The following is a 27,444-nucleotide window of genomic DNA, read 5'->3' as shown; positions in this document are numbered from 1 at the left end:
AAAAGGTAATGTCTCTAGAGGGGGCATCCATTATTAAGGACCTCAATCACTCAGAACATGCTCTTTCTCATTGCTACCACCAAGAAAGAGGCATAGCAGCCTGAAGATGCACACTCAACATTTCAGGAACAGCTTCTTCCCCTCTGCTATCAGATCTCTAAATGGACAATAAACCCAAGAACACTATCGCACATACACAGTACCAATGATATTAAAACTGATTCTGATTCTGACTCTGATGTTAATTTCATCGTGGTAATAGTACTTTCAATGTGGCATATGAGCTAAATGTACTGTGTTGTGCTCCTTGGTCTGGAAAAACATTGTTTCATTTGATGATATATATTATACCGATGAAACTTGAACTTGAACTCGATCTCCTGGGTAATGATTTGACCTTTGCATTGCGCAAACATGGGAGAGGATTTCAAACGGTAACTGAGTATTAAAAGGGCATTAAGAAACTGACCTGCCTTTTAACTTACAGATTCAGATAAAAATAGTACTTTCTGGATTGCTTTTTTTCATAAAATCAAGTATGAAGATACCAGGTCAACAGCAGATGAGGCCTGCAGTTAGCAATCGGTCCAATAATGACCCAATAATTTGATTGCCTCTCCCCACGATTTTACCATAGCAGTTAACATTCCTTTTCTGCATAACCTATACTCACATAACCCTTGGTCTCTCATGGATTGAAAACTGATTATGTTGAAAGAATGCAGGTTGGATTTAATGCAAGCCTTGTTATCATGTGCCCTGAAAGTAATCCAGTGTGATAATTCAATCCAGTGCGCTAAGGGACAATGTTTAAATGGAATCAAATTTTTATACCTCTCAGATATACATAAGGAACCTATTTTTTAGATACAAGCAGCAACATTCTGGAATGTCATTTAACCAGAATAATGCTTTGATCAAATGTTGACCCAGTGTCCATGCTTAGCTTTCAGAAACTTTGAATTTCCAGGAAGTATTCCTCTTCTGATTTCCCAGTATGTCCATTTCTTTTTGTCACACGTACAGCTAGATAGGACACAGAAGCATTTATAAAACATAAATATATGCAAAAAGGGGATATGGTATGTTTATCACAGCCTCAAATATATTTGGTCAAATGTGGATAATCTGCAAAATTAACATATCACAATAAAAGTCTGAATTACTGCCTGTTTGCTGAAGTTAGGTCTTCATCTTGAAACGTCAGTGTTTCTTTTTATTTCTCTATGTGCTGCCTGATATGCTATTTACAATTTATCTTTATTTCAGAAGTCTAGCATATACAGGATTTTGCTTCTGTATAACTGACCAATAGTTACTCATAAAAACGACTACTAACAGAGACAATAAAGCAAATCTCTGATATGTGTATTCTATCTAAACTGGGCCAATTTGCAAAGAGTATCTAACCACCTGCTGCACCAATTCCATGTGGAGCCTTCATCAGAATGCTCTCTCATTCAGTTATTTCAGATTTTCATTTTGTGATTTTCAAAAAAGTATTCCAAGGCCAGCCAAGTTTTGAATTAGAATAACATTTATATTTGCGAATGTTCAAGTTCAAATTCAAGTTTATTGTTGTCCGAGGCATCTATACACAGGGTACAAATACCATGATTTTCTGCAGCAATATCATACTTTAGAATCATGAGAAACATAACATTTTGTATACTCAGAAATAAACAAAATTAACATAATGACACCAGTGTACGGCACTTCAGCTCACTTGGGTCAATCCACTGAATGGTGATATTGTGCTAACTGAGCATCACAGTAAGAAGGTGATGGCTTTGGTCTGATAAGTTCCGCTCTCATAAACTCTCCGCTTCACGTCTTTTCTGTCAGTATTGTGGTGGCATAACCTATGTTTAATCACATGCAAGAAAATGAGTGGTAGTAGAGACCCTGAGGATGATGAGTAGCACATACATATAAGCTAATGTGAAGCACAGGTGCTGCTTTAAGATCACTGAAATGTCTGTTCACTGAGATCAACATGTAACATGGTTCATGAAGGTCAGTATGGATTTCAGTGCGGAACAGGTATATCTCCCTCAATCCCAATTTACATAAGTCATATGTACGGTTCTATACAAGAAAAATTCACTCCAATACAGACACTCCAGGGTCTTAGTCCTTCCTCAAGAAGAATGGGTCCATTTTGAATATTTTTGAGAACAGGTTAATTGCCATAAAAATTATCAGAACTATATAATGTGAATAAGCTCCCGCTGTCATTACTGTTGGACTTGTTCATTACATTGGAAGCATGCTTCACAAAATACAGCATTCCTCATGCCCCCTTTTGTAGCTCAATCTTCTATCTGCATTTGTGATGTTCCTAGCAACAATTGTTAGGACTACTGCCGCATAGTGATTATGTTACCAGATAAGTCATCTAAAGGCCTGGAGTAATAATCTGGAAAAATTAGATCAAACCCCACCACAGCAACTAGGTAATTTAAATTCAATGATACAAATCTGAAATAAAAAGCTAGTATCATTAATGTTGACTGTAATTACAGGAATGTTGTAGGGTAATGTGATTGGGAGAAATGTACATAATTCACAACCACCAACATTGAGTGGGAGTTTCACTTTAAGAGGTTGGTCTGACGTGATGACGTTGTTATGTAAAAAAGGTTTTCAGCGTGTTTTGTGTTCATTTTTTTTTTGGTGTTCCATAAGTGAGGTGCTACGGATTTTCTGAAACATAATACGCCTCCACTGTTTTATTTGTGAAAATCTGCAATGTCATGAAAACACATTTGGTTCACTAATATCTTTGAGGCAAAAAAAAATCCTACCTACCTCTGATGTTAGGAGAAATTTGCTCTGTCCACATGATGGATATTAACATCATATGTTCTGACATCCTCACAACACCAGATCAGGCATTATCCAACAATAAATGTGTAGCTGTGCATTCAATATCACTTCTAGTCCTGAATGGTATCCTTGGCAGCGTAATAGCAGGCTACTCACTACTTTGATTTTGACACATCTCAACACGTTGGAGAGCTCAGCCTTTCTTTTCTAAGTGCTGGACCCTTTGGAATTATAGAACATAGAACACAGAATATGAAACACTACATCACAGTACAGGCTCTTCAGTCCACAATGTTATGCCGACCTCTTAACATACTCTAAGATCAATCTAACCTTCCCCTTCCACATAGCCCTCCATTTTTCTTTCATCCTCATTCCTATCTAAGAGTCTCTTCAATGTCCCTAATATATCTGCCTCTACCTCCACCCCTGCAGACCATTCCATGCACCCACCACTCTTTGTGTAAAAAACCTGTCTCTGCTATGCCCTTGTACTTTCCTCATAAGATGTGCTGTGTAATCTAGACAGCATCCTAGTAAATCTCCTCTACACCCTCTCCAATGCTTCTATCTTCTTTCTATAATGAGACAAGCAGAAGTGAACACCAATATTCCAAGTGTGGTCCAGCCAGAGTTTTACTGAGCTGCAACATTACTTCACGGCTCTTGAACTTAATCCCCCGACCAATGAAGGCTAATATACCATACACCTTTTTTAGACACCCTATCAGCTTGCGCACAATTAACCATTATTTTTCACTCTACTATCCTCTTTCCATGACCCTTCTACCAGATGCACTGGTAATGATGAGCACTCATTATTATAAAGAGTGATTTATCCAATCCCATTGTCTGCATGTTTTCTACTGCAAGCCAGACTGCTGGTTTATACTACACAATAATCCTCAGTGTCTATGACAAAGCATCTCTTGTGTGAGCTCTGAGTTGGGATTGAATATCCTTTATTGATGGTTTGTGAGCATGACTGACAACAGTGGATATCAGCTTGGTTAATTATCTATGCTATTGCTATGGCTGAGTGGACCAGTAAGCCTCAAGGCAAATCATTAACCAGGAGGTAATCCTTCAGAGAGGACTTCAGTAATAATGGGCTTTGTGTTCACTTCCCCAGTGATGTGTGCAAAACACAGCTAACTCCAGCCTGTGGGAGCTGCTTGATCCCTCCTGCTAGCCCAGCGATGCCTGCAGAGGTCAGATCAGCTTTGGATGATATCCTCGCAGGGATGAGCGACGCGGACCATGCTCTGCCAGTATGGGAGGAAGTAAACAAGGACTCTGAAATGCCGGAGTGTTTTATCTCATTCTCTCAGGATCCAGCGAAAAGTTTCTCTCACACAAAGCGGGTCGGAAATTACTTAGTGGGTAAGATGATCAACAAAGGCTCCTTTGCTAAGGTGATGGAAGGGCTGCACGTTCCAACAGGGGAAAAGGTAAAGGTGTTAGCGTGATCGGCACTTGATTCTTTATTATTAGATGGCAAATGAAATGTACACTAAAGAACTGCAGGAATCCCAGTCTCAGGCTGATAAATGTATAAAGAAATAAAATTGACTAAGAAATTTTAATAGGATGAAGGCTAACAGTGTCCATTTTGCAAGAATAAAATTAATGAATTTCATGAATATATATTATTACAACAGAGCTGAAACTGAGTCTGTGATTCTTAACAGAATTGTCTTGAATTAACCAATTTTGAACATTACTTGAACTAAATGTTCTGCGTTCACACTTTATTGTGTTCTTTCAACTTTTTTTACAGTGTTGTTATGGAATCAGTTATAATGAGGTCATGAAATTAGAGACATACAGCAGGGTAACAGGTCCTTCGGCCCATTTAGTCAACACTAACCACCAACCACCTATTTACATTAATGCTACAGTAGTCTAATTTTTAAATTTTCCGTACGTTCTCTCAACTTGCTCCAGGCTCTACCATTCACCCCTATACCAGAGACAATTTACTCTGGCCAGTTATCCCAACCAACCCACATGTCCTTGGGACAGGGAGGGAATCCAGAACACCAGGGAAAAGCTGTGCAGATTCCGCACAGAGTCAGGACGGGACCAGGGTCTGGTCCGATGTTCTACTAGCTGCCCCACTATGCTGCCAAGTGAGGAGGTCTAGGATTGGAGCAGGTCGTAATGCTGGTAGAAAATTTGGAAAACGCCCCCACGGGTAAGGAGTAAACCAATTTAGAACTCTTTTCTACCAGTGTCAATTGATGCTCAGCGATTGGCTTTAGATCAAAGGATATGGGAAAAGGTCTCCACAACTACAGCATTGTGATCATTTCTCCTACTACTGGAGTAGACATACTTGGTCAGTACTGATGTTATGAAAATACATTGTTTGTACTAAAGTTGAGGCTACCATATTGCCAACTAATCTGTATTTTGTTGTATCCTTTGACAGCTTTTCTCACTAATCACAACATATAGTATGTAATGCTGGGACAGATAGAGCTCTCAGCATCGATCACTGCTGAACACCACTGGTCACTGATTTCCAGTCAGAGAAACACCCATCTACTAGTACATTAGGTCTTCTATGGCAAGGCCAGTTTTGAATCCAATTTACTTAAAATGTGCATGTTTTCCCAGATGTATGTAATTCTTTCCCCTAAGAATCTTCTTCCATAATTACCCCACCCTGATGTAAGCGTCAAATTTAGTTGCAATTTGACAGCATCTGCAAAGGTATCTTTTGCAGTACCTTTAAAGGTAAGCTTTTACCTCATAATCTGTAAGTCTTTGGGATGTACACGTGCACACTGAAGATTCATATGATTTAACATTGTATTAAAGAATGGAGCCATGTAATAAAGCTTGATGCCAAAATAAAATTAAACTCTTTAATTTTAATCCTAATGATTTGCCTCAACTTATTTGTTAGGTTCACTTCCATGCTGAAACAATTTTACAGGTGACACTGACTTCCAATTTCCATCACTATAATTCTTCATTCTATTCCCAGCCTGGATTCTCCGTCTTTGACCACTTACACTGTTCAAACCTCATTTTCTGACACAATGCTCAACATCACATTCAATAATTTCAGGTTACTAATCTTTCTAGTTTACACCAGATCAGTTCTAATGAGAATTTATAAACTGCAACAGTATATTTATTTCTCTCTCCGTAGATGCTGCCTGACCTGCTAAGTGCTTCATTAGCTGGAGCAGACAATATAAGATCATGGGGGTCATTGTGCAACTTTGTAAAATTTTGGTTATGCACCGTTGGAATATTGTATATAATTCTGTTCTCCGCACAAGGAGAAAGATATGATTGCATTTGAAATGGTGCAGAGGAGATTCATCAGGATATTGCTTAATGGAACCTTTCCGTTATAAATCTGAAATGGTTACTGACTTGTGTTAGACTATAGGTGAGAAATAAAATCTGAGTGATAAAGCTAGTCTATGACTCAGTTTTTATTTCGAATTTTTGGCCCCTGCAGTTTTGTTTCCAGTCATGGAGTAATACATCAGAGAAACAGGCCTTTTAGCCCAGCTGGTTCATGCAGACCACAGTATCCTCCCTGATAGTCCCAACTGCCTACGTTCAGCCTATACCCTTCCCCTCCATGTACCTATCCAAATGCCTCTTAAATGTTGCATTTGTACTCATCTCAATCACTTTCCTGACAAAGCTTGTTCATCATTCGCTAATTCAGTGCTTTCAAGCACAAACTTGCAATTGGTCCAGTTTTGAACCAGTTTTGCCAATCACTGAATTTTTATCAGTTAAATTTTTATCAGACACCATGCAGTGTGATGAATTTTGTTTAATATCACTCTTCCTGTATGTATCAGAAAGGTAGTCCTAATGTGTCATTAAATGAACACACTTGCCACTGGCAGCATTGAATAACACAGCCCAAAACAATGGAAACAAAATGCTGGAGGAACTCAGCAGGCCAGGCAGCATCTAGGAAAAGAGTATAGTTAACGTTTCAGGCCTGCCAAAGGGCTTTGGCCCACAACATCAACTGTACTCTTTTCCTAGATGCTGCCTGGCCTGCTGAGTTCCTCTAGCATTTTGTGTATGTTGCTCGGATTTCCAGCATCTGCAGATTTTCTCTTACCTGCAAGACGGTTGGATAAACCTGACCGCGTCGCAGAACAAACAATCTTGGCTCCCACGGTGGTGCAAATGGATGTACTTTAATTTTTGTAGGCTTCTCTTGTTTGTATGTAATAGTTGCACAGCTCAGCTTCCATGTGTCGAGTCAGGGATTTTGTGAAAACTAAATTCACGAATAAACTCTGCAACCAGAATGGGATCCATTCTTTAACTGGTAAAAAGAAGATGTTATGACTAGTAGTTTGATTTGAAACTGCAGTTTGATCTAGCACACTCAATTCCTATCACACTGTACCGCCAGGTACCACTTTATGGCTGTCAAAGATTCGAATCACAATCAAATCTCTAGACCACCTTTTTCAAATGTTCACCAACTAACTCGAGTTGATATATTGACCAGGTGGCCATCAAAGTGATTGACAAGAAGAAAGCAAAGCAGGACACGTACATACAGAAGAACATGAAAAGAGAACCTCGCATTCACCAAATGATCAAACACCCCAATATCGTGCAACTCTTTGAAACACTGGAGACTGAGAACTCCTACTACATGGCAATGGAACTATGCCAAGGGGGAGATCTGATGGACAGAATAAGTGAAAAGAAAAAGCTTGAAGAAAGGGAAGTGAGAAAATACACCAGGCAGATTCTGTCAGCTGTGGAACACCTCCATCGCCATGCCATAGTGCACAGGTAGGATCAAAGATATTTCATTCCCTTCCTCAGAGATAGCCAGTGCCCTTCAGATACTTGTCTGCTCGCACTCATAACTTATGAGCATCTGTTCAGGAGCCTTCAGCATTTCAACTAACAGATTGTGAGGTGATTTCATATTGCTCAAAATGGCATACAGAATTATGATCGTTATTAGCTGGGGCATAAAGTATAAGACGATGGAGGTCATTGTGCGCCTTTGTAAAATCTTGTACATAATTCGGTTCACTACACAACAGGAAAATTGTGATTGCATTGGAAACATTTGATGGAACATTTAAGTTATGAAGAGAAACTAAGTAGGCTAGTTTATTTTCCTTAAACGAGAGAAGGCTGAGTTGTTGATGGGGGGCGGGGGGGGGGGGGGAGATGGGGAGTTTGGAACCTGACAGAAGTGTACAAAATTATGAGAGGCTTAGATCAGTGGATAATAAAAATTTTTTTTGCCACAACAGAACCACCTAAAACAAGAGCAGCTGAGTTTGATATGAGCAGTAAAAAGTTTAGAGGTATCCTTTTCCTCTGAAAGATGGTTACAATCTGGAATATAATGCCTGTGAAGGTGGTCTAGACAGGTACTTTCACAACATTAAACAAAGTCTGAATGAACACTTGAATAACAAAGACATAGAATACTATGCACAAGTGATAGAAAATGAAATAGATGGGAGCTTAATGATCAGCATGGATATGATGCTCCACAATGTCTGCTTCTCTACTGAATGATTCTACAGCTCTCGATGACTCTATGACCCAATGCTGATAGAAAGTTTGCTATGCACAGATGATTCAAATAGACACAAAGCTCTATTCAAAGTTCACACCAGGTTCCTGAATTCCTGAGATACTTAAGGAATTGGAGGCAGAAAGAAGCAAGGAATGGACATTTTCCTGACTGGAGGGAAGAAAGAGAACTGAGGACAGAATGGAAAAATAATTCTTATTAAACACAGTTTATGCCCTTTCTTTCAAGTTTATGGGATTTGTGCAAATCAGAATGAAAGGATAATAAGGAGGGGAATTATACCTACACTTGCTTTAGGCACTGTTATGTCTGTTTCACTTATGTACAAGATGTGGGCATCACCAGTAGGGTCAAAATTTAATGCTTATCCCAAGCTGCCCTTGAGCAGGAGGTAGTAGTAGGCCATTTTCTTAATTTTTAAAATTTATTCACTTACGGGATGTGGGCATCACCAGCTAAGCCAGCGTTTATTGCCCGTCCCTAGTTGCCCTTGAGAAGGTGGTGATGAGCTGCCTTCTTGAACGGCTGCAGTCCCTGAGGTGTCAGAACACCCATAGTGCTGATAGGGAGGGAATTCCATGGTTTTGACCCAGCGACAATGAAGGAACAGCAATATGTTTCCAAGTCAGGATGGTGAGTGATTTGGAGGGGGATTTCCAAGTGGTGGTGTTCCCAGGTATCTGCTGTTCTCGACCTTCTAGATGGTAGTGGTTGTGGGTCTGGAAGGTGCTGCCCTAGGAATTTTAGTGCGTTGTTGCAGTGCATTTTGTAGTGTTACGTACCCCGTAACTGGGTTGCCAAACCAGCAGAAATGGATCACTCAGTTGGAGTCTGGAGTACTAGAACTAAGAAAGTTTTATTAAAGAAACAAGCAACACAGTAATCGAAAGGATAATAAATGCAACAATTCAGTGATGATAAACACACATGTGCACAGAAGTAAGATAACAGCATCAATCAAGCTCTATCGTTGTCTAGGGGTAAATGACCAATTTCAAAATGACTCAAAGTTCAGTCCAGTTAGTAGTTCAATTCGCAGTAATCGTTGCCATGGCGATGGACAAGGTGGGGGAAGAGAGACATAGAATAGGAACAACTGATCATTCAGAACGGCTTCACTCACAGACCAGCAAGATGGCTCACAGACCAGCGAGATGGCTCGCAAACAGCTTTTGGGCGGGTCCTTGGTGATGTCACCTGAGGTCACCGACTGTGACCCCTCCTCCAGATGCGGTCGATCCTCTGCAGTGAACCCGGCACCCAGGCAAGGGCGGACACACACCGGGTTCCTGCTGATCGTACCTTTCCACCCTGTGCGTTGTCCGGTACTTCTCACCACTCGTGAGAGGCGCACCGCTTCCAGGGTCTCGTTACCTCGGGTGGCGTGTGTGTCTGTCTTAGCGAACCTGTCCCTTTTTATCCCCCTGCTGGGGTATCGCCTGTCCATCACTTCAAACAGTTCAGGGTTCAAAGGGGGGGAGCCGCTCCAGACAGCTCTCTCTCCCACATCCCTTCATTACACATCTCCAGACGCTGCTCCATTGTTCCTTATCTCTCCTTCCCCTGAGGGCAGGTGGCAGACCAACTGCTGATGCCACTGATGCTAGCCCAGGCCAGCAAACATCTTAATTTTATGTGTATTCTCGTAACAGTAGATAGTACACACTGCTACAACTGTTCGTCGATGATGAAGGGATTGGGTGCTTGTGGAAGGGGTACCAATCAAGTGGGCTGCCGTGTACTGGATGGTGTCTTGAGTGTTGATGGAGCTGCACTCATCCAGGAGAGTGGCAAGCATTCCATTACACTCCTGTCCTGAGCCTTGGAGATGGTGGATACACTGCAGGGAATCAGAAGGTGAGTTACACGCCACAGGATTCCCAGCCTTTTACCTGCTCTGGTAGCCAAGATCAGTTGGATTCCTGTCAATGGTAACCCCCCAGGATGTTGATGGTAGGGGATTCAGTGATGGTGATGCCACTGAATGTCGAGGGACGATGGTTAGAGCCTCTCTTGTTGGAGATGGTCATTGTCTGGCACTTGTGTGGCTCGAATGTTACTTACCACTTGCCAGCCCAAACTGAGCTTACACCAGGGGTGTTTGTAGGCATGGAGTTTCAGGATTTTGACCAAGTGACAAGGAAGGAACTGTAACACATTGCTCAGTCAATTTTTCATGTCACTTGAATGTATGAATTGTAGTTAACGGTATTGCTATAGGCCCTTTGTTCTAATGGATGGATCTTACGGCTCTAGGAGGTATTAACAAGAAAGACTCAGGGGGCTGCTGGAAACCAAGAAGTGTAAAAATGATTTCATATTATTTATCAATTCAAGTAACAGGTGGTGTTAAAGGAATCATTGTAACTTAGGCATTGAATATTTTAAGCAATAGGAGGCAGAGAGAGGCAAGGAATTGATATTTTCCTGACTGGAAGGGTAAAAGAGGGAAGAATCAGGGCAACACACACAACACGTCGGAGGAAATCAGCAGGTCAGGAAGCATCTATGGAAACGAATAAACAATCAACGTTTCAGGTTGAGATCCTTCTTCAGGACAGGAAAGAAAGGGGGAAGATGCCAGAATAAAAAGGGAAGAAGGAGGTGATAGGCTGGTGAGGAGAAGAGGCAGGAGACCAAAGTCAGGACAGAGAAAGAGGGAAGGGAGAGAGAAAAAAAACAACCGGAAGGAGAAATCGGTGTTCATGCCATCAGGTTGAGGCTAACTAGATGGAAAATGAGGCATGGCTCTTCCACCCTGAGAGTGACTTCATTGTGGCAAAAGAGGAACGGGAGTGCAGATGGGAATTAAAAAGGTTAGCTACTGGGAAATTCTGTTTTTGGCAGATGGAGTGGAGGTGTTTGACAAAGCAATCCCTCTGTTTACATTGGGTCTCACCAAAGTAGAGGAGGCCACATTGGGAGCACCAGATAGAATAGATGACCCCAAGAGATTCGTAGGTGAAGTGTTGCCACTCCTGGAAGTTACTGTTTGGGCTCCTGAATTGAGGGAAGGGAGGAGGTGAAAGGATAGGTGTAGCACTTCTGTCACTTGCAGGAATATGTTGCAGGAGGGAAGTTAGTGGGGAGGAGTAAATAGACAAGAGAATTATGGAGGGAGCGATCACCACGGAAAGCAGGGAGTTGGGAAGGGGTGGGGGTAGGAGTCAAGGATTAGTATTAGATTACTTAATTACCTAATTTTCAATAAATGACCTAGACTCTGGTGTTGGTTATTTGTAGATATTACATATAACCAATTATTGGGCAATACATTGAATAGCAGATTTTAGGAAAATGTAAGGTGGTGAAATGGACAGGCAGATTGCAGATGCATTTTCTGCTTGAAGTAGTACACTTGGCAAGCAGTGATATAAAGAGGCAATCTTACCCACTGGCAATATTCTCAAGTAGATGCATATTTACAGGAGGTGCATATTCATAAATTCCTGCCAGCAGAAGACAAGGTGATAAAAATTTAAGAAAGCAAATAGTTTGCTTTGTGCTTTAAAGAATAGCGTTAAATTTGTTCTTGTGATATAGTGACCATTCACATTCTAAGGTGCCAACAAGCTGTGCATACAATCCCTTCAAGAAGGTGGCCCAACTTCTCAGGCCAACGGCATGCAGCAATAACTGAGGCTTCTGTTTTGTGTACAGGGACATAAAATGGCATGAATGTAGATTTCCCTCTCCCTCCCCTCTTCTATTCCCTGCTCTGGCCTTTTATCACCTCTCACCTGCCCATCACGTCTCCTGAGTACCGTCCCCCTTCCCCTTCTCCTTGTCTCTGCTCTCCTCTCCTACAGGTTCCTTCTTCTCAAGCCGTATCTTTCCCTATCTACATGGCTTCACCTATCACCTTCTAGCTATCCTCCTTCCCCTCCCTCAATCTTTTCATTCTGGTGTCTTCCCCCTTCTATTTCAGTCCTGAAGAAGGGCCTTCGCCCGAAATGTCAACTCTTTATTCATTTCCATAGGTGCTGCCAGACCTGTTGAATTCCTCCAGCATTTTGTGTGTGTTGCAAATGGTCTCTGTACCCACTTAGATGCTGGAGAGTTTAACATTTTATCAGACTTGTCTTTAGACTTTCCACAAACAGGTAAGTCAAATTTACAGGAAGAATTGTACAATTGTGCAGCGGGTGTTCATGATAGTTGTCACAACACAGTCGTCCAGTGGTCTGACATAAATAAAAGAACCTCCTCAGACACAGCAGCAGAGTCAGTGATAGAATTCTGCCGAGCAGATCCCAAGACAACCCTTCACTCATAACATTAGTATCATAAAGGCAATAGTCCTTTTGGCTCACCAAGTGTCTAATGGACCTGGCTACATCTAGGCTATATAAAGCCCAGTCTGTCACAGTTAAAGCCCTCCCCACCTTGTGTATATCTGCAAGGGGTACTGTCACAGGAAAGCAGCAACCATCATTAAGGATCCCCTCCAGCCAGGCCATGCTCTCTTCTAACTGCTACCATCAGGAAGAAGGTACTGGAGCCTCAGGACCCATACCACCAGGTTTAGGGACAGTTATTAACCCCAACCAACAGGCTTCTGAACCAGAATGGATAACTTCACTCATCCCAACATTGAACAGTTTTCTACAACCTGTGGTTTCACTTTCAAGGACTCTACAAGTAATATTCTCAATATTTATTATTTAATCATTTGTTTATTATTATTTTGCTGTCTTATTTTTGTATTTGCACATTTTTTGTCTTTTGCACATTGTTCTTTTTCCATCTTGTGTGCAGTTTTTCATTGATTCTATTGTGCTTCTTTGCATTTTCTGTAAATGCCCACAAGAAAATGAATCTTCGAGTAGTATATGGTGACATATATGTACTTCGATAATAAGTTTACTTTGAACTTTGAAACATCTGCTAATCCCATTCACCCCCATCACTCGGTCCATAGCATTCATTGCCTTGGTCATTCAAGTGCTTATTGAGGTACTTCTTAAACATTGTGACAGCATTGGTATTGGTGTTAGTTTATATACTGTGGTACAGTGAAAAGCTTGTCTTATCTACAGTACATTCAGATCAAGTGATTACACAGTGCATTGAGGTAGAACAAGGTAAAACAATATCAACGTAGAATGAAATGCAACAGCTATGGAGAAAGTGGCATGCAGGTAAACAATAAGATACAAGATAATAATAAGGTGGATTCTGAGATCAAGAGTTCATCATATTTTACTAGGGAACTACTTAATAGTCTCATTACAGTAGCTGTCTTTGAGTCCGGTGGTACTTGCTTTCAGGTTTTCCAGATGTTCTAGTAGTACACTCCAGATTCCAACAAGTCTATAGGTGAAAATATTCTTGAGGGCCCTCCTAAATCTTGTCCTTACCTAAATCTATGCCTCTAGTTTTAGAAACCTCAGCTATGGCTAATGCATGTGTTCTATGAGTAAGTTGGGGGCGAAGAAAATCAGGGGCTCTCAAACTGGAAGCTCAGCACCCAGTATCTCCTCCTTTGAAGATGTTCTCAGTTTGGTTTGACAAGCCTTTCCAATTTATGCTTTCAGTCCAGTTAGGAGCCAATGACATAGCAAAATGCTTAACGAGTCTGCAGCCTCAAACACATGGCCATCCTTTTACAGCTAATACCAAATAAACCACATTCTCCTTTATCTGGACCTTGGCTTCATTGTTCAGAACATGAAACCCACCCAAATCTGGCAGTCTGCTCCTATAACAGTGTGTTAGAAGCTGTCCCTGAACCTAGTGGTACATCTTCTCAAACCCTTGTATATTCTTCCCAATGGAAGAGAGAGAAGAGACAATGACTGGGGAGGGAAGGGCCCTTGATAATATTGGGGCTTTCCCAAGACCGCAGGAAGTGTAGATTGAGTCAATGGAATGGAGGCTGGTTTTCATGATAGACTGGGCTGTGTTTACAACTCTCTGTAGTTTTTTGTGGTCTTGGGCAAAGCAGTTGCCATACGAAGGAGTGATGCATCCAGATAGGATATTTCCTGTGGCACGTCTGTAGAACTAGGTAAGGGTCATTGGGTTCTGGTTCACACTTTCCAGATATGTCCTCACAGTGGCTTAAGAGCTTGAGTGGGAAACATTCTGTCTCTGGCACTGGAAATAGAGACATACAGTGTGTCAGCTCTTTATATGTGACTTGTAAGAATCATGAAAAACAAGATCAGTCGAAAACAATTTAAATCTAAAATAATTGCTGGTTTGAATGACTTCATTTGAACATATCATGTTTTTAATTTTTCCTCAAGGGATTTGAAAATAGAAAACTTTCTCCTTGATGAAAATAACAACATTAAAATCATTGGTAAGTGTGGAACATTATGAAATGATCAGAAACTAAAGCAGTAAAGGTAGTAAATTCAAAACTACTGATAAAAAATGTGCTACTGAAGCTGGAGTTCTTTGCTACCCACTTAAAATAACCTGGCGGTGGTCATCATCAAAGTAGCAGCAAAAGGATTTCAATTCAAACAGAATAAGGATAATTGAAACTTTGGAGGTAGTCATGCAAAATGTATGATTTCAGCTCAGTCACTAATGAAGTCAGGTCTTCTCACTTTTTGGAATAGGATGTTGGAGGATTTGAAATGGCTTAGTAAGGCAATGGAAATACATACATTATAGCAATCAAAATACAAAGTTCAAAGTAAATTTATCATCAAAGTACATATATATCACACAATACAACACCGAGATTCATTTTCTTGCAGACATACTGAATCAATGAATGACTGCACCAACTGGGTATCCAACCAGTGTGCAAAAGACAACAAACTCTGCAAATTCAAAGAGAAAGAAATAATAATAATAAATAAATAAGCGATAGATATTGAGAGCATGAGATGAAGAGTTCTTGACAGTTAGTCCATAGGTTGTAGGAACATTTCAATGATGGGGCAAGTGAAGTTGAGTGAGGTTATCCTCCTTTGGTTCAAGAGCCTGATGGTTGAGGGGTAGTAACTGTTCCTGAACCTGGTGGTATAGGTCCTGAGACTCCTGTACCTTCTTCCTGATGGCAGTAGCGAGAAGAGAGCATGACCTGGCTGGTGGGGCTCCCTGATGATGGATGCTGCTTTCCTGCAAAAACGCTCCGTGTAGAAGTGCTCAAAGGTGGGGAGGGCTTTACCCATGATGGACTAGGCCATATCTATTACCTTTTGTAGAATTTACTATTCACGGGCACTGACGTTTCTCTACCAGTCTATGATGCAGCAAATCAATTTTACTCTCCAATACACATCCAGAGAAGTTTGTCATAATTTTAGATGTCATGCTGAATGTTCACAAACTCTTAATGAAGTAGAGGTGCTGCCATGCTTTCTGCATAATTTCCCTTACATGCTGGGCCTAGGACAGATCCTCCGAAGTGATAACACCAAGGAATGTAAAGTTGTTGACCCTCTCCACTTCTGATCCTCCAAAGAGGATTGATTCATGGACCTCTGGTTTCCTCCTCCTGAAGTCAATAATCAGGTCTTGTAGACATTGAGTAAGAGGTTGTTGTTATGGCACCACTCAGCCAGATTTTCAACCTCTCTCCTATGGACTGATTCATCTCCACCTTTGATTAGGCCTACGCCAGTGGTGTCATCAGCAAACTTGTATATAGCATTGGAGTTGTGCTTAGCCACACGGTCATAAGTGTAAAATGAATAGAGCAGGGGGTAAGCACACATCCTTCAGGTGCACCTGTGCTGATGGAGATCATGGAGGGGATGTTGTTGCCAGTCTGGACTGACTGGGGTCTACAAGCGAGGACAAATTGAGGATCCAATTGCTCAAGGATTTATTGAGGCCAAGGTCTTGAAGCTTATAGATTAGTTTTGAGAGGATAATGTATGTTTCCAAAACAGGAAAAAATAAACAGCGGTGTAACCAAAAGAGTTAGATACTAAAATATGAGTGCTAATATTTAAGGGCTGTTGATTGAGAAAATTTCTTTATAACAATCAAATTAATGGATGACATGACTAGATATTTCTGTTCTGCTGCTTTTCAAGAATTGAGAACAGTTTGTAAAAATTGGAGAATTATTTCTGCTAGTTCACACTTGTAAATCTTCAGCCTAAAGTAAAGTTTTCAAGGGCATAAGTTGGAAAGCAGATATATTTCCTGTAATTTCTAACTTGGAGGATGATTGCTCAGCAAGAAAGCCAAGAGAAATAGGGAATTAAACAAGCAATCATTAATATATATTTTTTTAAATCCACTTTTCGAGTTCTTTGGTCTTTTATTTGGTATTCATTTAAAATTGAATAATCTCTTTGATGTAGATTTTGGATTAAGCAACACTCTGAAGAATGACAGCCAGGAATTATTGAATACACAGTGCGGGAGTCCAGCCTATGCTGCCCCAGAGCTCCTGGCTCATAAGAAATATGGTCCCAAGGTGGATGTCTGGTCAATGTAGGTACTGAGTTGTATTAGAAGTAATCTGTCTCTTGGAATAGGATATCTACATAAATGACATGCTTTTCAATTGGTGCTACCTCACTGCCAAGAACAACATAACATTTTCTCTTATAAATGTTAAATGATTTGCTGTGCATTTCAGGCATGTGCAATTATTATTTTCTCTCTTGGAAAAGAAATTTGTCTGTAGTGTTATATTCTCGAGGCACAATATACTAGTGTGTTATGTCATATTTACTTTTGTTGAAGTTGACAGTATTTGTGTATCTGGTTGCTGAGGTTTCTTGGAAATAGCAATTCTCAGGTGTTGCTGTTGGGTGATAGATTGATGGTGCTGCCAATGACTGGAAATGGTTACATCCTCCTTTGTTGATATGGTCATTGCCTGGTGCTTACAACCAAGGTCAGGTTTCCCCCATTTGTCTTCCCTTCAAGTTCCTGTAAGCACTACTCTAACGCATTGGATTTGTTGCTCAGTTTGATCATGTTAAGATTGTTCACAAAAAAATTAATATGAATGGATTCATCCTACTATAAATAAATAAAGTGAAAATTATAAATAAAAACAAGAAATACCTCAAGATTAATATTAGTTTTATTTGATTCTTGTACATTGAAACATAGTTAAATGTGTCCTTTCTGTCCAATTAAAATCAATCTGAACTGTGCTGAGTGTCACCATGCATATGCACCAACATAGCACGGCCTCAACTTACTAACCCTAACTCAAATATTTTTTGGAATGTGGGAGGAAACTGGAGCACCTGGAGGAAACCCATGCAGCCATAGGAAGAACACACAAACTTCTTACACGTAGTGTGGAAATCGAACCTTGATCTTACAGTTGGCGCTGTAAAGCATTGTGCTAATCACTACACTACTGTGCCCCTCAAGGTTATGGAGAAGCTGTGTACTTACAGTATCTTCTGCTTTTATTTCAGATTTTCAATATTCATTGCCTTTTGTTTTAGGATGTTATTGCAAGTCAGCCAGTCTTGTTTCAGAATTAATCCACCATCTGATTTCTTTTTCATTAAAGGGGTATTGTTAGTGTTTTACAAAATTCAGAAAGTATGAAGCAGTCTCAAATAAATCTTGGCCACATCCTATCACAAGTGTTCTCTTTGACCTATGAAATATTCCCTCTCCTTCTCTGCGACTTAAAACCAACTTGTTTATCCCTCTTTCCCAGTTTTCATGAAGAGTCTTTAGTCTAAATCATTATTTTTGTTTCTCTTTCCATAGATACTGGCGGACTGCCGAGTACTTCCGGCTGTTGCTGTTTTCACTTTAAATCTTGGAAAGTTTTTGCTGATAGATTGTATTTTTTTTAGCAGGACTGTTTGGTGTTGTGCATTAGATCTTTACCAATTGTCTGAAGAATATTGAACAGAGGTAGAGACAGGAAGTCCTAGAGCAATGCAGCACAGATAAAGGTCCTTCTGTCCATCTAGTCTACGCTTGCCATGCTGCCCAGCCAGCTAGTCCCAATTTACTGTCTTCAGCCCATATTCCGGTTTAAGATAGCGCTACTGAAGGTGGGTGACAGCTTACTGGCCGTTCAAAAAGCGAGAAACACAACTAAATACTTTATTAATGATACTTTCTGAGGAAAATTGTGATAGATGATCACCGCAAACAATAAAGAGGCGGTTGAAAATGAGGTGGACTCAAGGGTCGAGACATGAGAAGGAGTAAGCGCTGGGCCAATTTCAAAAGTTCAGATACCGGCTAGAAAATGGCGGTGGGGTCTGTGGCCCAGAGCATATCGAAACGACAGGGCCTGGGTCCTAGTGTGAGGGATTTCTTGGTACTTGGACAATTTAAACACTGGGTTGGATGGATTGAAAAAGCCGGGTGTCGGATGCAAGGTCAAGTCAGTTCCACTCAACAGCATCTGCTCACTGCTCTCTGTGGCACTGGTACTGAGGCTGTGGTCTGCTCCAGCTGCTCTGGGCTTTGTGCCTGGGAGCTTCACAACAATTTTCTCCATTGTGTGATAAGCTGAAGCTGAGGCTGTGGGCTTGTTCCAGCTGCTCTGTGGGTGGCATTTATGGCCTCACTTTAGTTCTGAATGCTTTTGCTTGCTTTTATTGTTTCCACGAATTGTGTTTATCTCACTCTCTGCCCATCGGGTGTTTTATTGTCTTTTTTTTTAAATGGGTTCTTTCGGGTTTCTTGTTTTGTGGCTGCCTGTAAGGAGATAAATCTCATGGTTGTATCATTTATACATTGATAATAAATATACTCTGAACTTTAAACTATTTCTCTAAGTGCTGCCTCCACGTACCTATCCAAGTACTATTGTACCTGCTTCAACCACCTGCTCTGGCAGCTCATCTTAGATACTCACCTCCCTGTGCGTAAAAATATTGTCCGCTCAATTGCCTTTATAATCTTTCCCTTCACACCTCACCATCCACCTTATCTGTGCTCCTTTTCAATGTTAGCACTTCCAGAATGTCACCCTTCATTCTCCTACATTCCAAGGAATAAACACCAAGCCTGGCTCACTCAGGCTCTCTAGTCCTAAATCTTTACAGCACTCTTTACATTTTAACCACTACTTTCCTATAATAGAAAGACCAAAACTGTACAAGGTACTCCAAATATGACCTCAATGATCTATACATCTGCAACATAATGTCTCAACTCTATAATCGATATCCTAACCAATGAAAGACAACATGCTAAACACCTTTTGCACTACCTTATCTACCCGCGGCACTGCTTTCAATGAAGATGGGTGACAGCTTACTGGCAATTCCCTCTTGTTCTACATTCCAATTTAAGATGGTGCTACTGAGTTGCTACCGCTGTCACTGTTGCAGTGAATGATTTGGAGAGGAGTCGAGGTGGAATAGTTTTGATGCCGGTCCACCTAACCCGGTTGCGAGGTTGTATCAAGAGCGGAGCTGATTTGGTGAGATCAAGAATGGCTTTGGGCTGTGTGGTCTGAGTGTGTCATTGTGCCAGGGCCAAGGCCCTAGAGCGAGGCACTACTTGGTACTTGGACAATTTAAATGCCAGCCCAGATAGACTGGTTAAACTGGTATTGCTCACTTTCCTGTGATGTTTATTCCTCTCTCCGGTGGCTGATATCTCTGCCAATTTTACGGCATTTTTGCCCACTAATATGATGAACTTGAGTTCGAGGCTTGGGCCTACTAGTCTAGCAGTTCTGAGGAGTGGATCTTAAGGACTCAATCTGGTTCAAAATAGTGTCATTTGCATCTATTGATTGCATGATATGGTTCTTTTCCCTCTTTCTCTGCAATGTGGTTATGGTCTGTCTTTTTTTAAATTTGGGTTCTTTGGATTTCTTCATTAGTGGCTGTAAGCAAACAAATCACAAGGTGTATAATTTATACATTCTTTGATAATAAATGTATTTTGATTCATTGATTGATTCTATAACTAACTTCAGTAATATTTGAGTAATATTGTAAATATATTGTTTGATTAAGCATTCCTTATTAGGTACATAATTCACTATGGGTTATATTTTAAAAGTACGTGGATGACATTTGCCTTTACACCTCCATGTCATTTGTGACTACCTCACTAAAGAAAAGAATCTAGGTATGCAAGTTTCCCCAGTTCCTGTGTTTTTTAAGTAACTTTTAAAATGAACCCGAGACATCTACCTACCTGTTGAGATGCACTGTGTTTTTTCTTCGCAAGAGGAGAGAGATGGTTGAGTTTTTAAAAAGTGTAGCATGTGTCTCTTCAGAAAAAGAGAGAGGTAGCTGTGTTTGAAAAAAGGCAGAAGACCGACAAAACTCACGGGTTCACAAACACTGAGTGCTGTGTGATAATTATCATAAATTAAAAAAGCAGAGGTGGCCAGTTGCATTGGAAAGATAGACAGACTTGATTGCACAATACATAACTGAAATACGTATACTCAGCAAATTGAGCAGTATTTTAAAAGCAAATGGAATAACCAAAATGAGTGCCAGTGTTGCTGAGTGCAATAAGTGGAAAGACATATGATTTATTTAGAAATTAAACTGCTCTAACCAAACCCGACAAAATGAGCTTTGCTGATATCATGAAAATAATGCAGGAACATTTAGAATCAAAAGCATTATTGATTGCAGAACACTTCACGGTTCATAAACAAAATCGAAAGTAAGGGGAATCATTTCAGTGTATGTGACTCAATTGAAGAAATTGAGCATTTTCAGTTTAGTGATGGGCTTAATAATGAACTGAGAAATTTGCTTAGTTTGTGGAATCTTACTAGAAAGCTTTTAAAACTGGCTTCTAACTAAAGCACAACTCACATTTAAAATAGCAGTTGAAATCACTGTATCAATGAAAACAGCAGCCAGTGATGCAATTGAGTTGCAGTCAAGAATGAAAGTGAATATAAACAAAACTCCAACATCTAAACAGAAACCTGCCTGACCAAACAAATTGTGTTACCATTGTGGCAGTGGCTCACATACATCAGACCGATACAGGTTTAAAGGCAAAACTTGAAGGAAATTATAGACCAGGAAGTCTTATTTCAATGGTGGGTAAGTTGTTGGAGATGATCCTGACAGGCAGGGTTTATGAGCATTTGGAGAGTATAATCTGATTAGCAATAGTCAGCATGGCTTTGTCAAGGGCAGATCATGCCTTAAGAACCTGACTGAATTCTTTAAGGATGTAACAAAACAGACTGATGAAGGTAGAGCAGTGGATGTAGTGTATATAGATTTCAGTAAGGCATTTGATAAGGTTCCCTATGCGAGGCTCATTCTGAAAGTAATGAGGTATGGGATCCAAGGAGACCTTGCTTAGTGGATCCAGAACTGGCTTGCCCACAGAAGGCAAAGGGTGGTTGTAGATGGTTCATATTCTGCTTAGAGGTCGGTGACCAGCGGTATTCTGCAGGAATCTGTCCTGGGACCCCTCCTCATTGTGAGTTTTATAAATGAGCTGGATTAGGAAGTAGAAGGGTAGGTTAGTAAGATTGCTGATGACACAAAAGTTGGGGGTTTTGTAGATAGTCTGGAGGGTTGTCAGAGGTTACAGAGCAACAGAGTGATAGGTTGCAGAACTGGGCTGAGAAGTGGCAGGTGGAGTTCAACCCAAATAAGTGTGAAGTTGTTCACATTGGTAGTTCAAAGTTGAAGACAGAATATAATATTAATGGTAAAACTCTTGGCAGTGTGGAAGACCAGCAAGTTCTTGGGGTCTATATCTATAGGATACTCAAAGCAGGGTGACAGTATTGTTAAGAATGCATATGGTGTGCTGGCCTTCATCAACCATGGGATTGAACTCAAGAGCTGTGAGATAATGTTACAGCTATATAAGACCTTGGTCAGACCCCACTTGGAGTACTATGTTCAGTTCTGGTCACCTCACTACAAGAAGGATGTGGATACTATAGAAAGAGTGCAGAGGAGATTTACAAGAATGTTGCCTGGATTGGGGAGCATGCCTTATGAGAATAGATTGAGTGAACTTGGCCTTTTCTCCTTGGAGCGGTGGAGGATGAGAGGTGACCTGATAGAGGTGTATAAGATGATGAGAGGCATTGATTGTGTGGATAGTCAGACAGTCCAGATAATTTTCCCAGGGCTGAAATGGCTAACACGAAGGAGATAGTTTTAAGGTGCTTGGAAATAGGTACAAGGGGGATATTAGAGGTAAGTTTTTCACACAGAAAGTGGTGGATGCTTGGACTGACTGCCAACAATGACGGTTGAGGTGGATACAATAGGGTCTTTTAAGAGACTCTTAGGTATATGGAGCTTAGAAAATTAGAGGGCTATGCAGTAAGGAAATTCCAGGCAGTTTCTAGAATAGGTTACATGTTCGGCACAACATTGTGAGCCGAAGGGCCTGTAAGGTGCTGTAATATCTATGTTTTATGTTCTAAATGCAACAAAGTAGGACACATACAAAGAACGTGTCAGGCAGACAAAATAGATAGCAGAGGGAAGAGAAGAAGATAAAATGTCAAGAAACACTTTCCAAATGACCACTAATTTGCATGCTATTGATGAAAAATCTGATACTAATGAGAGTGATAGAGGGCTAAAGTGCCTTGAGATTTGCATGTGAAAACTGACACAAGCAATATGGCTTAAACCAGAAGTGAATGGCAAATTAATTAAAACTGAGATGGCCACTGGCTTGGCTGTTTTAGTCATTCCACAAAATGAGTTTGACTGGCATTTCAAAGATAATAAACTGAAGCCTGCAGATATCCAACTAAGAACTTGTACTGGAGAAAAGATAACGCTGGTGGGAATGAGTTTGTAATGGTGAAATACAACAACCAACAAGCCACTTTGAGCTAGTATGTGGTAAAAACATAAAGTGCAGCATTGTGGGGCCATGGTTGGCTAAAATTGATTGAAGATCCATCCACCATTTTGATGCCACATACCCTGCAAAAGAGCCAACTGAAAGTGAATTAAGAATGATACTGGATGATGCCACGGCATCTTTCAAAGATGGCATTGGAAAACTTAAATATATTAAAGGAAAAATAGTGTTTAATGAAAATGCCACATCAGTTTTACAAAGCCTGTCTGGTTCCTTATGCCATCTGTCATAAAATAGCCAGTGAGCTGGATCACATGGAAGCTGAAGGACTTCATTCCAAGGTTGAATGGAGTCCATGGGTAACACCAGTGGTTCCAGTAGTCAAAAGGAATGTGACTGTTAGGATCTGTGGTGATTTTATTGTCACCATTAATCCAGTACTGAAAGTAGATCAATACCTGCTGCCGAGTATTGAGAATATCTTTGCAAACCTTTCTGGAGGGAAATGCTTCAGCAAAGTGTACTTAGCTGAGGCCTACAACAGATGGAAATGGAAGAGGAGTTCAAAGTGTTTCTCACCATAAACATTCACATAGGGCTTTATCACTAAAATTGACTTATTTTTGGAATAGCATCTGCATCTGTACTACGGACCAGGTGATGCAAGGCTGCCCAGGCACTCAGATTATCCAGAAGACATCATTGTTACTAGAAAGTATGACAAGGAACATTTCCAAAATCTCGGGACAGTGTTAACAAGGTTCGAAGATTATGGGCTCAGAGCACAACACAAGTGTGAATTATTTAAACCAAACATCACTTGCAGCATCGACACACAAGAATTACACACGTGAGCTGAGAAAGTTCAATGGTGGATGCCCCAAGGCCAAAGATGTGACACAGTTGTGGTCCTTTTTGAGGTCCTTATTAGGAAATGTCAATGACTGAAACTGGTTCCAGTGCTCCACCCTTTGAATTCACTATTACAGATCAGGAAGAACTGGCAAAGGTCAAAACAGTGTGAGGTGGCTTTCCAAAAGATAAAAGAAACGGTAATGTCAGACACTGCACTCACACATTATGATCCACATAGTCCAGTGAAGCTTGGCTGTGATGACAAGGGGTCCAACAGAGATTCCTGCTGCACGCCGTTAGGCACTGGCCTGCATTCTGAGTAAGAACCTTCAACCACCTCCCTCAGCTTCTTACCTCCAAGTCAATTTTGAATGCAGGAAAGGTAGGCAAAATTTCAAAAGACATTTTGAGATACGGAGAAATTACTTTAGTCATAGGGCGGCAAATCCGTGGAATTTGTTGCCATGAGTGGCTGTGGAGGCCAAGTCATCGGGTGTATTTAAGGCAGAGATAGATAGGTTCTTGATTAGGCGGAGCAACAAAGGATATGGGGTGAAGGCAGGGGAGGGGGGGATGACTGGAAGAATTGGATCAGCCCATGACTGAATGGTGGAGCAGACTTGATGGGCCAAATGGCCTACTTCTGCTCCTATATGTTATGGTATTATGGTCTTATTCCTCTGGTCTTAGACTCACCCACCATAGGAAATGTCTCCTTCAGGGTGCAAGAAGCAGTGATATTGAAAGCATTCTTTGGACTTCAGCTTTTAACTAAACTCATTCCAACAGCCTGATCTGCTTGCAGCCTCATGTTCTTTATTTTTAGGGACGTGGATGAATAATGTTGTTCATTTTACACAAAATATACCTGGTGGTGTTCATACTGCTTTTGCTGGAATTTTTTTGTCATAAGTAAGAGCTGTGAATCATGTGGTAAAGATTTGAAGGGTGATAAAGGTGACATTCTCAAAGCTGTTAGGTTGAGACTCAGGATCATTAGCTTTAGTTGATTATTCAACTGTTCAACCCCCTACAAAGTGTGTGAAATGACTCGTAAAATTATGATGACTGGTTCAACGCTGCTGCAATGGTCCTGTTCCCCATATAGCTAAACTTGCTGTTCCATATGGTTTCTTCCCATTTTAAAACTGTGAATAAATACTGTGCCTTGGATAGTAGAAACGCCAGGCAGGATAGTGGAATGCCCTTCTTGCAGGATGTGGGAAGGCAGAGAGACTTCCAGTCTTCCAGTATCAAATACTGGTCTTAAGGTGTTGTACTTAAATGCACACAGCATAAGGAATAAGGTGGATGATCTTGTTGTACAGCTACAGATTGGCAGGTATGATATTGTGGCCATCACTGAGACCTGGCTAAAGGATGCATGTCTCTGGGAGCTGAACGTCCAAGGATACACGGTGTATCAGAAAGATAGGCAGGTAGGCAGAGGGGGAGGCGTGGCTTTATTGGTAAGAAATGATATTAACTCATTAGAAAGAGGTGATATAGGATCGGAAGGTGCAGAATCTTTATGGGTTGAGCTAAGAAATCGCAGGGGTAAAAGGACCCTGATGGGAGTTATTTATAGGCCTCCAAACAGCTACAGTGATGTGGACTACAAATTACAACAGGAAATAGAAAAGGCTTGTCAGAAGAGCAGTGTTATGATAATTGTGGGGGATTTTAACATGCGAGTAGATTGGGAAAATCAGGTCAGCACTGGATCTCAAGAGAGAGAATTTGTAGAATGTCTGTGAGATTGCTTTTTAGAACAGCTTGTTGTTGAGCCCACTAGGGGATCGGCTGTACTGGATTGGGTATTGTGTAATGAACCGGAGGTGATTGGAGAGATTGAGGTGAAGGAACCCTTAGGAGGCAGTGATCATAACATGATTGAGTTCACTGTGAAATTAGAAAAAGAGAAGCCGAAATCTGATGTGTCGGTATTTCAGTGGAGTAAAGGAAATTACAGTGGCATGAGAGAGGAACTGGCCAAAGTTGACTGGAAAGAGACCCTGGCGGGAAAGACAGCAGAGCAGCAGTGGCTGGAGTTTATGTGAGAAATGAGGAATGTGCAAGACAGGTATATTCCAAAGAAGAAGAAATTTTCGAGTGGAAAAAGGATGCAACCGTGGTTGACAAGAGAAGTCAAAGCCAAAGTTAAAGCAAAAGAGAGGGCATACAAGGAAGCAAAAATTAGTGGGAAGAGAGAGGATTGGGAAGTTTTTAAAACCTTACAAAAGGAAACCAAGAAGGTCATTAAAAGAGAAAAGATTAACTATGAAAGGAAGCTAGCAAATAATATCGAAGAGGATACTAAAAGCTTTTTCAAGTATATAAAGAGTAAAAGACAGGTGAGAGTAGATATAGGACCGATAGAAAATGATGCTGGAGAAATTGTAATGGGAGATAAGGAGATGGCGGAGGAACTGAACAAGTATTTTGCATCAGTCTTCACTGAGGAAGAGAGCAGTATACCGGACACTCAAGGGTGTTAGGGAAGAGAAGTGTGCGCAGTCACAATTACGACAGAGAAAGTACTCAGGAAGCTGAATAGTCTAAAGGTAGATAAATCTCCTGGACCAGATGGAATGCACCCTCGTGTTCTGAAGGAAGTAGCTGTGGAGATTGCAGAGGCATTAGAGATGATTTTTCAAAAGTCGATAGATTCTGGCATGGTTCCGGAGGACTGGAAGATTGCAAATGTCACTCCGCTATTTAAGAAGGGGGCAAGGAAGCAAAAAGGAAATTATAGACCTGTTAACTTGACATCCGTGGTTGGGAAGTTGTTGGAGTCGATTGTCAAGGATGAGGTTACAGAGTACCTGGAGGCATATGACAAGATAGGCAGAACTCAGCATGGATTCCTTAAAGGAAAATCCTGCCTGACAAACCTATTACAATTTTTTGAGGAAATTACCAGTAGGCTAGACAAGGGAGATGCAGTGGATGTTGTATATTTGGATTTTCAGAAGGCCTTTGACAAGGTGCCACACATGAGGCTACTTAACAAGATAAGAGCCCATGGAATTATGGGAAAGTTACATACGTGGATAGAGCGTTGGCTGATTGGCAGGAAACAGAGAGTGGGAATAAAGGGATCCTATTCTGGTTGGCTGCCGGTTACCAGTGGTGTTCCGCAGGGATCAGTGTTGGGGCCGCTTCTTTTTACATTGTACATCAACAATTTAGATTATGGAATAGATGGCTTTGTGGCTAAGTTTGCTGACGATACTAAGATAGGTGGAGAAGCCGGTAGTGCTGAGGAAACGGAGAGTCTGCAGAGAGACTTGGATAGATTAGTAGAATGGGCAGAGAAGTGGCAAATGAAGTACAAAGTTGGAAAGTGTATGGTTATGCACTTTGGCAGAAAAAATAAACGGGCAGACTATTATTTAAATGGGGAAAGAATTCAAAGTTCTGAGATGCAACGGGACTTGGGAGTCTTCGTACAGGATATCCTTAAAGTTAACCTCCAGGATGAGTCAGTAGTGAAGAAGGCGAAT

The 27,444-nt window shown here is 40.9% G+C and overlaps 1 protein-coding gene across 1 annotated transcript in view; it reads left to right on the top strand.

The window, feature by feature from the left end:
* The first annotated feature begins 4,028 nt into the window (after window positions 1–4,028).
* LOC134359084 (hormonally up-regulated neu tumor-associated kinase homolog B) overlaps window positions 4,029–27,444 on the top strand; it is a 48,040-nt gene continuing 24,624 nt past the window's right edge. Inside the window, exons 1-4 of the mRNA XM_063072008.1 lie at window positions 4,029–4,280; window positions 7,337–7,629; window positions 14,647–14,702; window positions 16,672–16,804. Coding sequence (XP_062928078.1) covers window positions 4,029–4,280; window positions 7,337–7,629; window positions 14,647–14,702; window positions 16,672–16,804 — 734 coding nt within the window. The remainder of the gene's footprint in view (window positions 4,281–7,336; window positions 7,630–14,646; window positions 14,703–16,671; window positions 16,805–27,444) is intronic.

The sequence above is a fragment of the Mobula hypostoma genome, chromosome 2 (genome assembly GCF_963921235.1).
Source record: "Mobula hypostoma chromosome 2, sMobHyp1.1, whole genome shotgun sequence".
In the NCBI taxonomy this organism is placed as follows: domain Eukaryota; kingdom Metazoa; phylum Chordata; class Chondrichthyes; order Myliobatiformes; family Myliobatidae; genus Mobula; species Mobula hypostoma.
The sequence above is the reverse complement of the archived record's forward strand: the minus strand, read 5'-3'. Positions and strand labels throughout refer to the sequence as shown.